Consider the following 14,900-nt stretch of genomic DNA (forward strand, 5'->3'; position numbering starts at 1 on the left):
GTAACCACACCATTGGCATACTTCACTATACAACATAACTGCAGCACAATGTAGTACAAGGGCAGCAAACATGCATTTCAGTGTATCGCTTAACTAAAGTACTGTATTTATACTTCACTATAACTTACAGTTTTACTCCTTTTTACTGCCGATGTACTTCCATGTACTGCAGATTTTACTGCTGTTTAATTTGATTGAACTATGGTTGAACTGTGTTTAAACTTTATTATATTGCAGTTTTGCAGTTGTACTTAATATTACTCCAGTTAATTTTCTATAACCTGCAATTTTACTACAGTTGTACTTCAGTTTACTTTAGTAATACTGTAGTTATTTTTTGTGAGGGTACAGTCTCCATTCTCTTGCAGGTTGCATCTCCTGCATAGAATATAGTCCAACTCTATGCTCCTCCTTCTTCCTAAAATAAGTATTTGCCACTGCTATTTCCATCCTTTTAGCTAAATCTACCACCATCTGCCCTTCCACGTTCCTCTCCTTAAAGCCATACCTACCCATCACCTCCTTATCACCTCTGTTCCCTTCACCTACATGCCTATTAAAGTCTACCTCAATCACCAATCTTTTTTCCCCAGGTACACTCTCCACCACTTCATCTAACTCACTCCAGAATTTTTCCTTCTCCTCCATTACACAACCCACTTGTGAAGTAGAAGCACTGATGACATTTATCATCACCTCTTCAACGTCCAGCTTCACTTTCATCACCCTATCAGAAACTCTTTTAACCTTCACTACACTTTTACTAAACTCTTCCTTCAGGATCACCCCTACACAATTTGTCTTTTCTATTCACACTCCGGTAGAACAGTTTAAACCCAACTCCAATGTTTCTGGTTTTACTTCCTTTTTAATTGCTCTCCACAACACGCAAAATATCTACCTTTTTCTTTGCTTCTTCATATCAGCTGACTCTCTTCTTTTACCAGTCATAGTACCAACTTTTTAAGTACCAATACTAACCTCTACTTTCCTCTATTTGTCCTTTCTCTGCTATCTTTGTATACATCTTCCTCTTTGAACAAGTTCAATAACAGGTTGGAAAAATCTTGTGCAAAACAAGGAAGAAGGTTGGGATTTTTAAGTAGTAAAAGAGCTTTGAGGTAATGGGGAAGTTGCTGTGGATATTACTTTCAGTGGGATAATCAGTTGGTTGTGTTGGGGGAATACCAGCCATGGGTGTGTATATAAACTGGCAGCTCAGAGCTTGTGGATAATGCACAAGGTCTTATATGATCAGAGCTCATTATAATACCACCATCACTGAGTATATTTAGGTTTTTAGTGAAATAGACAAGCAAAAATGCCAAGGATTTTGAAAAACATAAACCACTTCTTCAGGAAAAAAATGAAAGATATGGAGAAAGAAATTTTGGTAAGTCACATAAGCGCAGAGCCCTTGGAGCATGTAGATGGTAAGTTATGTGTTCATATATTACTGTTATGTACCTAATTAACATCCTCGAAGTAAAGTTCATAATTAAGAAACTAAAGGGAACAATTTGATTAGATTAGATTGTTGCCATGGTTTTATAGCCATATTCTGCATTGGATATTGCAATATATTATATATAATGTAAATAATTTTTGTTGTAAAAACCAGAACAATATTAAAGGCAGCTTTATATGTTAGATGCTATATTAATAGTATTGTATAAATTTCAGAATATCCCAGAGAACAAAGTGGTTGCCTCATGAACACGACAGACCAGTTTGGTGCAGATCCCCGAATGTACACTCAAGACTTAATCCCTCCCAATGTCACAGATACACTTACTGGAAACAAATATCTCCAGCAGCTAATAGACACAGCTGAGCAGGTAAAACAGTCGGATGAACAAAATAGTGTCATGTGTGTTGGGAGTGGCAGCTATTCTCAAAGCAAGTTGAATAAGTACGTCACAGCAGTGGAAAAATTTGTAGATAACAACTTTCCTGAACTGCTTCCAAACTCACAGCCATACACTGGGGAATGCCTGAATGACGTTATGAGCTTGATATGTAGCCAGATGACTGGCTTATGTCCAGTATTGGACAATTCAGAACTAGTTCATTACCTGCTTGACAGTTATAATCACCACCTGTTTAGCATGTTGCACATGTTAATGGATAGAAGTTCATCAGTCAAAGATTCGTTCTTCCTTTTACAATGGGTGAAAAAGACATTCTTTTGGTAAGTACTTTTTCATGAACCAAAAACCTGGACTAGCACACAAAATGGAATGGTTTGCTTAATTGTTTATAATTTCAGGCAGGAATATAAAGGATGCTTTCACACACAGAATTGTGTACTCAGTGTATCAGACCCTTTCTTGCTGGTTGACTGGATGGAGTATTCAAAGCAGAAACTTCTAAAACTCCTTCAAGACAATATCTCGACTACCCTGTACAACATCCTGCAACATGATGTACTTAATGTTATTAATGTTGATAGCAATGAGGAGGATTTTATTCAAGTCCAACTTGATGTTATACAGGTACTAAACAAAAAATATCTCCCAGTATCATAATCCTGTAGAATCTCTTCAACCTAACACCCCCACCGCCTATTTTTCTCTCTAAAGTGTCTGAATGCTCCCATTCAAGCAAGTAAGACAGTCAGTCAGTCCCTTTCAAATGCGGTACAAAGACTTTGTTGTGATGAACTTCACAGTTTCATACAGAAGTGAGTTTATTAGATTTTCTGCCCTGTATCACTCTTAGTTTTATATAGCATCAAATGGTATAAAATGAACTGCCTCTTTACCAAACAAATGTGTGTTGGGAGGTATATGAATGTGCAGAGAGCAGATGAGGCAAATCTACTGTGTAACTTCAGGACAATTTATACCTGTCGGCAACTCAGGTGAGTTTGAAAGGTTTTTCTATGATGGTTAGCATGCAACAATTTAGTAAACAGCTTTTTTAATGCATCATGTTTAATGAGAAAAAACACTTTAATCGGTTCCTGAATAAGCATTTCGTCCAAAATATGCATATTGTAAAAATCAAAATCAATCATCTGTAGTGCTTAAACACATTCCATAAGATTATTTACTAAAATGATACACTTTAGTTTTGTTTAGTGTTTTATCTCAAATCATCTTCTTTCATGAATGCGGATTTCATGGTCTTCACTATTTAAGTTACAGGGTTTGAAATTTATTTTCTACGCTGCAGGTCCTATGCTCTGAGCATCATTGATTTAAATAATAACACAGATTCATCCACTCTCCTGATGTTAGAAAAGATGGAGAGTCAATCTTTATCCAGCACACAGCAGTGCTTTGCATTCATAGCAAAAGTGAGTTCATGCATTATTGAAAATATCCAGTATTACAAGGTTTTACAAACAATATATAACACACACGACAACCTTAATAAAAATGTAAAAAAGTAAATACTGTCTATTAAATTACATTACTATTATAATATAATGTAATATACAAGTAATAAAGTACTATAAAATATTATATTTTTAAATTTTAGGACAATTTAAAGAAGTATTTCAACAAAGAGGACGCACATTTAAGTAAAATGATGGCCATAATTCAAAGCATGCTTGCAACTTTACCACAAATAGAACAGGGACAGGAGACAAAACAGGTATGTATATGATAATAATTTGATATTTAAATTAGATATCTTTTAGAATCTTCTGATCACTGATTTAATAAAAAACAAAAAAAAAAGTTTTTTCCCCCAAAACATTTGATGTACTGTACTGCTATTGTTTAACTGTTAATTGTAGTTCTAGTTTGCAAAAATTGCAACGTTTGACTCTTTTTTTTACTCTCTTTTTAAGCTCATGGTAAACGCAGCATACCACAGTGTTACCAGAGCATATTTGCAATGTTTAATGGAGAAAAATTTAAAACATTTAGAAAAGAGATGGAATGATGTAGAAAAGAGAATAATGGCGGATGCTAAAAATTTCTATGCCAGATTTACACAACAGGTAAGAAACACAAATGTTAATTATATTGTACATTCTTGCACTTTACAAAGAACCCTATCATTCATAAAGTCACCACAAACACCTTTTGGATGTTGTCAACCCACAAGCAGACAGATATGGAGATATAAAGATAAATGTAGACTATTTTCTGAATAAATCAAGTAAGTACTAATATATTTTTTCTATAAACACCTACTGTACACTTACACCAACCAGGCCTAACTTTATGACCACCTGCCTAATATTGTGTTGGTCCCTCTTTTGCTGCTAAAACAGTCCTGACCTTCGAGCATTAACAGCATTAACTTCTTCAGGAATTTGAGCTACAGAAGCTTGTCTGTTGGATCAGACCATACGGACCAGCCTTGACTCCTATGTGCATCAATGGGTCTTGGCCGCCCATGACCTTGTCACCACTGAACCACTTTTTATAGACACTGACCACTGCAGACTGAAAAAACACCCCACAAGGGAAAAAGCTCTGACCCAGTCGTCTAGCCATCACAATTTGACCCTCGTCAAACTCACTTAAATCATATACTTGCTGATTTTTACTGCCTTTAACACATCAATTTTAAGGACCAAATGTTCAGTTGCTGCCTGATATATACAACCCACAACAGGTGCCATGATGAAGAGATAATCAGTGTTATTCATGTCACCGGTTATAATGTCATAATGTTATGCTTGAATGGGGTATATACAATGGAATATAAATGTAATTTGTGCTGCACAGTGACTGAAAATACAGATTGCAAACTTGTATGCATTTCATCAGATTGGTTGTACATTTTGATGAATGTCTTAATAATACATTTGATTTTTTTTTTTAAACAGAACGGAAGGGATGATGACCAGAAAATGGTCCTGTTGAAAATAGCCGAGCTTCTACAGTGCCGTAATGTAGATGCTCTTAAGCTTCTCTGCTCAAGTCTGTACATCATTTTCCCCAAAGAGAGGTAAACTCATGCACTTTATTATGTAAAGCTGAAATTATTCAAAATGTTGGTACATTTTTGTATTGAGTAAAAAAAGTGGTATTTGTAATTTTCTTGTAGCGAGGAGTACATTCCTGACCTACTGCACTGGAGAGGGGACTTGTCTAGTCGACAGATTAAGAAAATAATTAATGTGAGTAGAGAAGTTGAAGACCATGTCAGAAATGGAGACCACACCAAAGCCCATATGTGGTGCTGTCTTTGTTAAATACAAATTCAAAGCATATATATAAATGATTAGATTTTTAAAGCACTTTAAAGGTTAACATTGGGAGGCAAAAGGTTGCATTGGACTTTTAAATTGTTATTTAAATTTTTTTACTACTTGATTTTTTTTCTTATGTCACGGAAGCGCATTGCATTCACAAAGGAAAAAAAAATCACAAAAAGGATCTCATAATAATGACTTTATATCTCAGAAATATGAGATAAGTGTGTGTGTGTGTGTGTGTGTGTGTGTGTGGGGGGGGGGGGGGGGGGAGCGTTTTAGCGCATAACACCGGATCTGACGTTACTGCATTTTTTCGGAAGCCCCTCATTGCACAACAATGGAGATGTAGACGCTCTCATATGGTTTAGCTTGAGGACTGTATATATTAGTGTTAAGATGGTTCTCTAAACACATTCCTGTTATCTGTTCGGTGTATATAAGATCTTTACGATGTTAGTACATAAGGTATACAGGAAGTCTTTATCTGGGCTCACACATCTCCGGTTATTATGTCTTCTTACCCAATCAGGAACAGTTTCAGCTCAGGGTTTTTTTTTTTCCAGTGTGTGTGTATATACTTGTCTGTTATATGCATTAAATTAAAGAAGAACATATGCACCATACTGCCTGCTGTGTGACTGTTCCCTGATCAGAAAAGGCACCACGGGCATCGCAGATCGCATGGAAAACCTCTCCAAGAATGAAGTTTTGTTTGGGCATAATAAAAATATAATAGTATATTAGTTTAATTAGCTACTGGACATTTTCTCGCTGACCTGCCCCTCCTGATAATTCATTTAGTTACAGTAAGTCATGCTTTAGTTAACAGATGCGGGGCATTAACTATTATTATTATTATTATTATTATTATTATTATTAATATTAATATTAATATTATTATTATATTTTAACATTGACTACTAATACACATTTTGACTGTCCACTGTAAAAGTTTGTTTTCTCAAATGGACAGTCAGAATGTGTAACACACAAGAATGTGTAACATCAATAATAATAATAATAATAATAATAATAATAGCTAATGCCCCGTATACTGAAGCAAGACTTACCGTAATTCAATGAATTAGCAGGAGGGGCAGGTCAGCGAGGAAATGTCCAGTAGCTAATTAAACTAATATACAGTCATCAAGCTAAACCATATGATAGCTGCTACATCTTCATCATTGCGCAATAAGGCATTTCAACAATTGCCTAATGTCTAATTTAGCAAAAAGACACTAAGTTTTAACATTTGCTTGGGTTTAGATAGAAACATGAAATATATGCTTGTACTTTTATATAAAAACAAAGCTATGTGTCAAAGCAACATGTGATAACATTTCAATGGTTTTGATTTCATTTGATTATTTTTACTTTATGACTTAGACCTTGTTGTATTTGTCCGTTCTATTTGACTGTTTGATATATCACGTTACTTGAGTGTTTATTCAGTGTTAAAAATCTTACTATGTCCACTTGATGGCAGCATTGTATAACTTGCTTTAAAGTACAAACATCACAGAACTGGAAAATATGTATAAACGTCTATGCTTGAGCATTATTATTGTATAAGATGTAGGTTGACACTAAAAAAACAATTAAACTATGTTTATGTTTGGTGGCTGTAAACCCTAATAATGTTTTCTTTATTTAAAAAGCTCAGATTAACATTTTTGGATCCGAAAAACAATAAACAATAAAACAATCAAACAGTAGAGGATGTTAAACAGGATGTGGATGTTATTGTTTCATTCGTTATAGTTATAGCTATACCTGGTTCTGTTGTACAGGAAAACTCATATCCTGTATCCTCCAGTAATTTTGGACTTCTTTGACGACTAAGGCTATTCCCACAGAATATTGGTCACATACCAGAACAGGTGTTAATCTAGAAACTTCAATGTTTAAAACAATAAAAAGCTTTATTACATCAGGAAGAGAACTTTTATACACTAAATGGACTTTATATTACTCTCCCTTTTGATGTTAAGGAGGTAATTAAAGTCTATTAATAATAATTACTACATTTTAGACTATGTGGAGCGCATTTTTTGACAAAACATATGAAATGAATAACAGTAACATGGAGTAAATTTCCTTAAAATTTATTTACATCACCACATGACACTGCACAACACAATTATAAATACAACATCCAGCATTAGAATTAAAAACATTTGTCATTTTACAGTACAGAGGATTTACCTAATGACTACTTTGGAAAAGAAACTCCTGCTTGAATAAAGAGGTTCCTTGCCATCCACAGCACTTTCTAAATTCTGGGCATTACAAATAGCGAAGGTCTTCTTAATATCTTTCAGGTCTGAAGCAGAGAGGGTTGCCTTAAGGTATAGCCAAGCAGAGACATGGGCTTCACTGTTAAATGAAACAGAATTACATTCGTTTCCGAGATGTAAAAAGCTGTATTTGACACAAATGTGCATATGAATATATGAAAAAAAAGGATTACCTGAGATCTGGGTAAGTTTTAGAGAGGGTGGCCAGATGGAGTACAATGCAGTGTGGATCTTGTATTGTCAGCAGTTCAGCTAGACTTGGTAGGATCTTTTCCAGCCCCTTCATGTTTGACCCCTGTAGAAGAAGGCAATTGAATCAGGACTATTAAACAATATTCCCATTAAAGTAGAAACAAAACGACAGACAAAAGAAATATATAAAACTTACAGCCTCGGTAAACAGAGTGTGTATTTTCTGACTATTTGTGACTAGTCTTTCAGCTGCCAGTTTTTGTTTCTGCTGATCTTTAAACCTGGTCTTCTTCTTCATCATTTTTCTTACATACTCAGCCAAAACTTGTTCATGAAGCTTGCTGACCAAATCCTGTTAATAGAGTACATTTAAAAAATCCAGCAGGGCACCATTAGTTTACACCAGAATGCAGAATCCAGTAAATTTATCAATGAATGAATTAATAAATCAATAAATAAAAAAATCTATGCACTTTTTACCTTAAAGGATGCTTCATTTAGAAGTCTTATTTCATCAATGTGTCTTTGCACCCCTTTGAGCAATTCACCGCACACATATTCATTGTCTTTAAGCCATTCTTTGGTACCCAGTTTGAAGTATAGCCACTGTTAAAGCATGCAAAGATATGCAACATTAATTTCTCTCATATGGGTTAATAGAAGAAGGCAAATCAAAATTAAGACACCAAAAAGGAATAGATATATTAAAGCATATAGATTACAGACAATAAATAGACATACATAGACATACACCGACCAGGCATAAGATTTTAACATTATGACCAGTGAAGAGACTAACACTGATTACAACAAACAAATTGCTGTAGCACAAATTGCTGAAGAAGTTAATGCTGTTAATGCTCAAAGGTTTAGGACTCTTTTGGCAGCAAAAGGGAGACCAACACAATATTAGGTAGGTGGTCATAATGTTATGCCTGGTTGGTGTACGTTAATATGGATATACATTTGTAAAATTATTAATAAAATAAAAACACTTTTGCATCTGAGATACCTTCAGATTCTTTTGGATCGGATTGGTAAAATATCTGTGGCATGTGTCTCTTGTCTGATCCAGAATATCTATACAGTCATTCCTGATGTCTTGGGGGAAGGGCTGTGGATTCATCATAATGTAATTCCTATTGAAACAACAACAGTTATACCCCCTTCCTTTCAAAGGTACAATGTCTTATTGCAAATCTCCAAAGTAGATATCCAGATGCTTACCTGAGCTCTAGGATACACTGTAGGTTGGCCTTCAATGTGGCATCAGCATTTGCCTGATTTTCCTCAATCACTTTCTCAAGGAAATTGTGGTAACTGAAAACAGGCAAAAAATGATTAAATTGTCATAATTGTATCTACTAAATGATACAAATTATGATGCAATTAATGAACATTGCAAAAAAATACAACAAACTTATAATAAATTAACTCACTTAATAAGAAATTGTTTTATCGGGTGTGTGATTCTTTGGGTTTTTGACCAAGAGCCCAGCACGTCCCTAGATAATTTTAGAAGAGCATTGACACACTGCAGAAGAAACACATCAGAATTTAGAAATCGCACTTATATATATTTCCAATACACTGTTTTGTCTGTAATCTTAGTACCTGAATTATATCAGTAGCCAGATGGCTTATGTAGCAATCATCCCTCAGTTCTGGGATATAATTCTTCTCTCTGTTTATGACTGTTTGACACAATGTCTGCAGCTCACTCTAGATAAGGGAACAAAATATGGGACAGAAAAGATATATCTATCAGTGACTCAGCACAAAAGCCACAATTCAAAAGTTACAGCACTTTTGAATTGCCTGGTTTATCTGATGGCAGTCTTAGAATTATACAATAACAAATGAACATATACCTCTTTACTGAACAAAAACTGCTTCTCCAATGGCTCAAGGACGTCATCAGGGAGTACTGGCTTCAGATCTTCATATTTAATTACCTCTAAGAGCTCATTATGCTTTAAAATCCTGAAAAGTAAGATGTAGTTCAAATTAAACAACTTTAATAGCATTTAGAGTTTACAGAATGCCTTGGTATGACTTTTTTCACTTACTGAGGGTAAAGACTGTTCACCCACTGTAGCACATATATGCAGTCGTCATCAACTAGTCCAAACTTAGCAATTTCTATGAGACTGGCACTAAAAAGCTGATGGTATAATTCAGCATATAGTTGGCACACGTTCTCATTTGGGTAGCAGCTCCTCACATTTCTTACAATTTTGAGCAGGTCTTCTTTTAGTTGTTTAGCCTTGGCAGTGATCTCCTTTTTAATCGAAGATGTAATGTTGACATTTGAATCTAGCTGTGCCTTCTCCATCCGCTGTATAACCATATCCTGAATCAGGCGATCATGATCCTGTCTGCAACACCTTGGCCTCCATGGAGGACGCTCATTTTCTCCAACCCCATCCCATCTCCTGTCCTGCTCCTCCTCCTGGTCTATGGCTAAGATTGCCTCTTTTAGAAATTCTTTCTCTTCATTAGTTTGAACATCAAGAGATCTCTCAACTGTTGACATGACTTTCGTTAACAAGTCTTTAAAGTTTTGTTTCAGTTTTTCCTCCGCATCTTCTTCCTCTTCCTCCAACATGCATTTGTTGGATTCCACGCCTTCTTGTTTCAGTGCAAACAAACGCTCCTCTCGACATATCAGCTGCTTCCCTGCTACTGAAAAATTATTCTGCTCTAGGTTCTGCTGAAAAGTTAACAGAACCTCTAAAGAAGACAGAAGCAAGGAAATTCTGTTAGGATCCCAGGACAACACAAACCTCACACAAATGACTAACTGTAAAGAGCATTCATCCAGGTACCTGATTTTATTTACATTTTTTGGAAAGATAACTACAATGTTCTTACCTGATGGGTTTTGGTCAACATGGGTATGGGCATGAACATGGGAATTCCTTCTAAAAAATGGCAGGTTTGCTTTCAGTTTGGAAAATCTGGACTTGGAGAGCTTCTTGTCTATGGGGGATGTCGATCCAACAGTCATTGCTCCTTCAAGGCAGAAAGTAGTCATAGATTAACTAAAGCACACAATAAGTGTTTAAAATAATATAGGTATTGATGCCTGCTTAGGCGATCATAACCTGATAACAGGCAAGCATGCTTTGTTAGAAAGCAAAATAAAAAGAGATTAAATATAATATATAATGAGTGTTATAAAAACACAAAAAGATTATAAAGAAATAGTCCCTGCTGAGGCTGCAAGTAAAGTTTGTCTAAAGTTTACTAAAGACATAAGCAGTCAACTCACCAGCCTTTGCTCAAACTGATTGTTCTGCCTATGAGTTTTTGCTGTTTATATGGAGTATCTCCTCCTCCTCCTTCTCTTTCACTACAACCCACGGGGGAGGGACTGGCGCGTGGAGAAACACTTTCCCGAACGCTTGAACTTTCCGGGTAAAAGTGTGAACAGGACACATCTGGGATGCTCATTAAACGCTGCATCCTGAGTACCAGTGCGCTGATCTTTAACACCCGGTTCCCCCCAATCTCCTTTCTTTTATATATTTGTTGATTTTCTGTCAACTTTTTTTTAGTATATACCCCACATACAGGAACTGATTCAAGCGCAGTGAAAATCTAAACACTTTCGACATGATCACATGATTAAACAAATTGATGTTTCACAATTGCCATATTGCGCATTCATATTTAGAGCATGTCTTTTCAAAGCATCCATCAACCTGTTTACCGAGTTTTAAAATGAAATGCAAGCATCGTTCCTGCGTAGCTTTGGAGGGAGGACACTTTCAGCAACTTTGCACGCAAAGATTTCGATTTTGATTTGTGCGTTTTTGTTTTTTTTTAAAGTAGGGGTATGGACACAACAACAACAATCACGATCACCACCACAACCATCATCATCATTATTATCAGTATCATAATCACTATTATTATTGTTATCATCATTAACATCATCATCATCACCATCATCATCATCACCATCATTATTATTATTATTATTATTATTATTATTATTTAATTTTTTTTTTGCAAAGCTTTGTTTTCTTACCGCCATCTCGTTGTCTGGAACTAAAACAGTCCAGTAACTTACGGCAGTGTAAAAAGCATGCCATGGGCACACAGGGCTTCAGTACTGTAATTTGTCTCACAGAAACAGGTGCTTTTGTATGATATAGAAAGTCATGTGAAAGATCACAGAAAGGAAGGATGTGGATTGTGGTTTGTCTACCTATTCTGTCTTCTCAGAAGATGTCTCACACTTCAATTCATGCTTTGGTTTATGACTGCTTAAAATCTTTTAAGGTGTAAAAAAATCAAACTATTAAATCTTAAATTTGTATTACTGTATTACTCACCCTGACCTCAAAGGTATGTAAAAACTTTATTAAAAACTGTAATATTTTAATAATAGAAGTAGAAATACTTTGTTATACTATACATAAGTAGATTTTTATGGTATCAGTACTTTTCTTCACTATTTATTTTTCAGACAACTTTTTACTTTCACTCTACATTTTAACACTAATACCAAAACAGGCTCGTTTTGATCTTTTTGGTGAAATGTCAATATTTTTCTTTATACTGAACCGTTTTTAGCCCATCAACCGATTTCCTGTCATTGCACAGCTTTTTTAATTAACTGGTGTATCATTTCCTGCCTCTCACACACCACAGACTTGCAAACTACAAGTGGCAGCAGAAGGCAACAAAAAATATGGGGGTGACGTGGATGACACAGAGGGAATCAGTGATGGAGACATTCCTGATCACCTGATCATCATCATCATCATCATCATCATCATCATCATCATCATCATCATCTTTTCTAAACTTATGTTCTGTATGGTGGATATTCAGACTGGATACATTTATTAGGTGACCAGATTTTTTTGTAATTCATTTTGAATTAATGTTTTAATTAAGGCTGTTATGTCATTTTAACGGCTCTGGTTTCATTAATGCGCAATTAATGCAGCACACATTTCTGTTTGACTATTTTTATTAAACATATAAATAAATGTCCTGAATCTCAGTAAATATTTGCCTCACAAAAACTAAAACATATCTATAGAAAGCTTGAAAAATCAAGTTTTGATTATGTAATCCATATGAAATGTACAGTATCTCTGGTATCACCTTATTAACTGTCCGTGTGGAAACATAGCAAAGGTTCCGTTTGGTGTCCTAATAATTTACCGTATTTAAAACACAATAAGTACTTTAAAACATTTACAATAATATTTTGTCTTCATGCTCTATGTTGAGTTCATTTTCACCAATAATAAACATACATTGCATAAAGCATCTATATTTCGCTATGCCTATGTTGATTAGAGTATTTAGATAAAAAATTTAGATTATTCCTGAGTTAATTCACGACAATCATTCGATTAAATAGTTTTTAAAATATATAATTAAATGACGGCCCTAATATTAATATAACGTGACCTCCAGTTACCAGCGTGACAATAAAACAGGTAGTAGTAATTGCTACTTTTTACTTAAGTCATGTCAGAGCCAAAACTTCTTTACTTTAACTAGAGTAAAAAAGTGTAGTCAGTACTTAAACTTTTACCCGAGTATTTTAAAATATGAGTATCTGTACTTCTACTGAAATGAATGATGTATGTATTTTTGCCACCTCTGCTTAAGTACATGTCAAAGCTGAAACTTATTTACTTAAACTTGAGTAAAAAATGTATCACTAAAAAAAACAAAAGCTGTTGCTATCAATGTTTACTTAAGCAACTGAGTCAGTGTAATGGTGAAGGGACAGATCAAACAGGCCAATTGATAAAAATGTCAATGCTTCCTTCTAAAAGTATGTTTTAGTATTTTTAAAATACAAAAGTACAGTAGTTTATTTTGATACATGGTGTGGCTGTTGTATTTTGTACTTTATTACACTTGTATTATTTTGCAGTTTGATTCACTTAACCCTAAACTATACCTAAACTATACTTCTTTTACTTTATTTTATTTATTTATTTTATTTTATTTTAATAGTTTTTCTTATACCTTATAGTTATTTATCTGCCTCCTTTTCTTTCCCCCATCCTATTCCCTCATGCCGGACTATCGTACAAAACATTTCACTACATGTCGTACCCTGTATGTATCTGTATGTGATGAATAAAATTTGATTTGATTTGATTTGATTTGATTTGATAGAAAGTAAACGTTATAAGTGAAAGATTTTTAAAAAAATACGAGATACAGATGTGTCAAACCTTCTTTATTTTACATCTTAATGCAAATATCAAGCACATTAGAACATTGCTAATTTTGTTGCCTCAATGTGAACATCATGTGACTATGATTGGCAGCCATTTAAAGGGTTAAGGTCGTCAGGATAAAGCAGGCAAATCACAAAACTCATTATCATGCCACAGTAAATTAATCCCAGCAACTGAAATATGGTAGTAAAAACATTCATAAGACAGAAAAATTTATCTTATTAAGCTATAAAGTGACCCAAAGTATTGTACATGAAGCTGAATACTAAAAATTCACGATTATGCAAGAATATTTCATTATTCATTTTAGCATTAAATGTGCTTATTCTGAGTGCAACCAAAGGATAGACATCTAACACAACGCTTCAATGTGACTAGTAAGAGGGTCATTCCCACTTAAAAATTATAAGTGATGAACTATATGCTGTTAAAAAAAAATCAACATTCAATCATTCATTCATTCATTCATTTTCTCCCGCTTATCCGTAATTCGGGTCACGGGGGCAGCAGTCTAAGCAGGCCCCCACCTTCGACTGCTGCCCAATCCTCACAGCACCGTCCCTTACGGTCCCTCCTGCAGGTGGTGAGCCCACGGGAAAACATTCAATCAATGTTATTAAAAACAGTTACAGACATGGACATATAGTTTAGAAAAAAATAATACCAGGCAATTCAAAAAGGGTTTACTATTATCACATTTAAAGAAAAATATAATCTTTTTAATACTAATAAAATATTTGCACAATTTACAATATTTTCCCACATTTCCTGCAGTCAGGCCACATGTGGACAAATTAACATTTACATTTGGCAGATGCCCTTCTCCAGGTTGACTTAGAACTGAGCAGGAGCGTGTCAAGAGCCCAGCTGTGGCAGCTTGGTGATGCTGGTATTTGAACTTGTGACATTCCGGTCCAGTTTGTAATGCCTTAATCACTGAGCTACCACTTTCCCTAAGCTGCTAAAGACTTTATGATTCCAAACTACAGCATCTTTTAAATACTAGCAGTTGTCACTAATTTC

General features: G+C 34.8%; 2 protein-coding genes across 3 annotated transcripts; one reads left to right on the plus strand and one right to left on the minus strand.

The window, feature by feature from the left end:
• Positions 1 to 1,123: 1,123 nt before the first annotated feature.
• LOC310725435 (exocyst complex component 3-like protein) lies at positions 1,124 to 5,381 on the plus strand. The gene is made up of 10 exons (XM_083540372.1): positions 1,124 to 1,433; positions 1,684 to 2,191; positions 2,270 to 2,495; positions 2,583 to 2,683; positions 2,786 to 2,863; positions 3,178 to 3,301; positions 3,487 to 3,603; positions 3,803 to 3,955; positions 4,793 to 4,914; positions 5,014 to 5,381. The coding sequence occupies exons 1-10, from the start codon at positions 1,322 to 1,324 to the stop codon at positions 5,159 to 5,161; spliced, it is 1,689 nt and encodes a 562-aa protein (XP_083396498.1). The 5' UTR covers positions 1,124 to 1,321; the 3' UTR covers positions 5,162 to 5,381.
• A 1,872-nt stretch (positions 5,382 to 7,253) lies between these two features.
• Positions 7,254 to 11,793, minus strand: tnfaip2b (tumor necrosis factor, alpha-induced protein 2b). 2 transcript variants are annotated; one of them, XM_083539759.1, is made up of 12 exons: positions 11,690 to 11,793; positions 10,528 to 10,668; positions 9,723 to 10,386; positions 9,525 to 9,636; positions 9,268 to 9,375; positions 9,093 to 9,187; positions 8,881 to 8,973; positions 8,666 to 8,792; positions 8,134 to 8,259; positions 7,850 to 8,005; positions 7,635 to 7,756; positions 7,254 to 7,540 (listed from the first exon to the last, which is right to left on the minus strand). In XM_083539759.1, the coding sequence occupies exons 1-12, from the start codon at positions 11,751 to 11,753 to the stop codon at positions 7,366 to 7,368; spliced, it is 1,983 nt and encodes a 660-aa protein (XP_083395885.1). In that variant the 5' UTR covers positions 11,754 to 11,793; the 3' UTR covers positions 7,254 to 7,365. The 2 variants fall into 2 exon arrangements, with proteins under 2 accessions (XP_083395885.1, XP_083395886.1); XM_083539760.1 differs by lacking the exon at positions 11,690 to 11,793 and adding an exon at positions 10,928 to 11,196.
• Between the last annotated feature and the right edge of the window lie 3,107 nt (positions 11,794 to 14,900).

Source organism: Silurus aristotelis (genome assembly GCF_946808225.1).
Source record: "Silurus aristotelis genome assembly, chromosome: 4".
NCBI classification, from domain to species: Eukaryota; Metazoa; Chordata; class Actinopteri; order Siluriformes; family Siluridae; genus Silurus; species Silurus aristotelis.

What these genes read in the sequence shown, in the direction of transcription:
- LOC310725435 (XM_083540372.1), top strand. Translation starts at nt 1,322, where the DNA reads ATGCCAAGGATTTTGAAAAACATAAACCACTTCTTCAGGAAAAAAATG. An exon ending in GCTTTGCATTCATAGCAAAA is followed by an intron (nt 3,302 to 3,486) that starts GTGAGTTCATGC and finishes TTTAAATTTTAG; the next exon opens with GACAATTTAAAGAAGTATTT. An exon ending in ATCATTTTCCCCAAAGAGAG is followed by an intron (nt 4,915 to 5,013) that starts GTAAACTCATGC and finishes ATTTTCTTGTAG; the next exon opens with CGAGGAGTACATTCCTGACC.
- tnfaip2b (XM_083539759.1), bottom strand. Translation starts at nt 11,753, where the DNA reads ATGGCATGCTTTTTACACTGCCGTAAGTTACTGGACTGTTTTAGTTCC. An exon ending in TGGCTACTGATATAATTCAG is followed by an intron (nt 9,188 to 9,267) that starts GTACTAAGATTA and finishes TTTCTTCTGCAG; the next exon opens with TGTGTCAATGCTCTTCTAAA. An exon ending in AAAACTTACCCAGATCTCAG is followed by an intron (nt 7,541 to 7,634) that starts GTAATCCTTTTT and finishes TTCATTTAACAG; the next exon opens with TGAAGCCCATGTCTCTGCTT.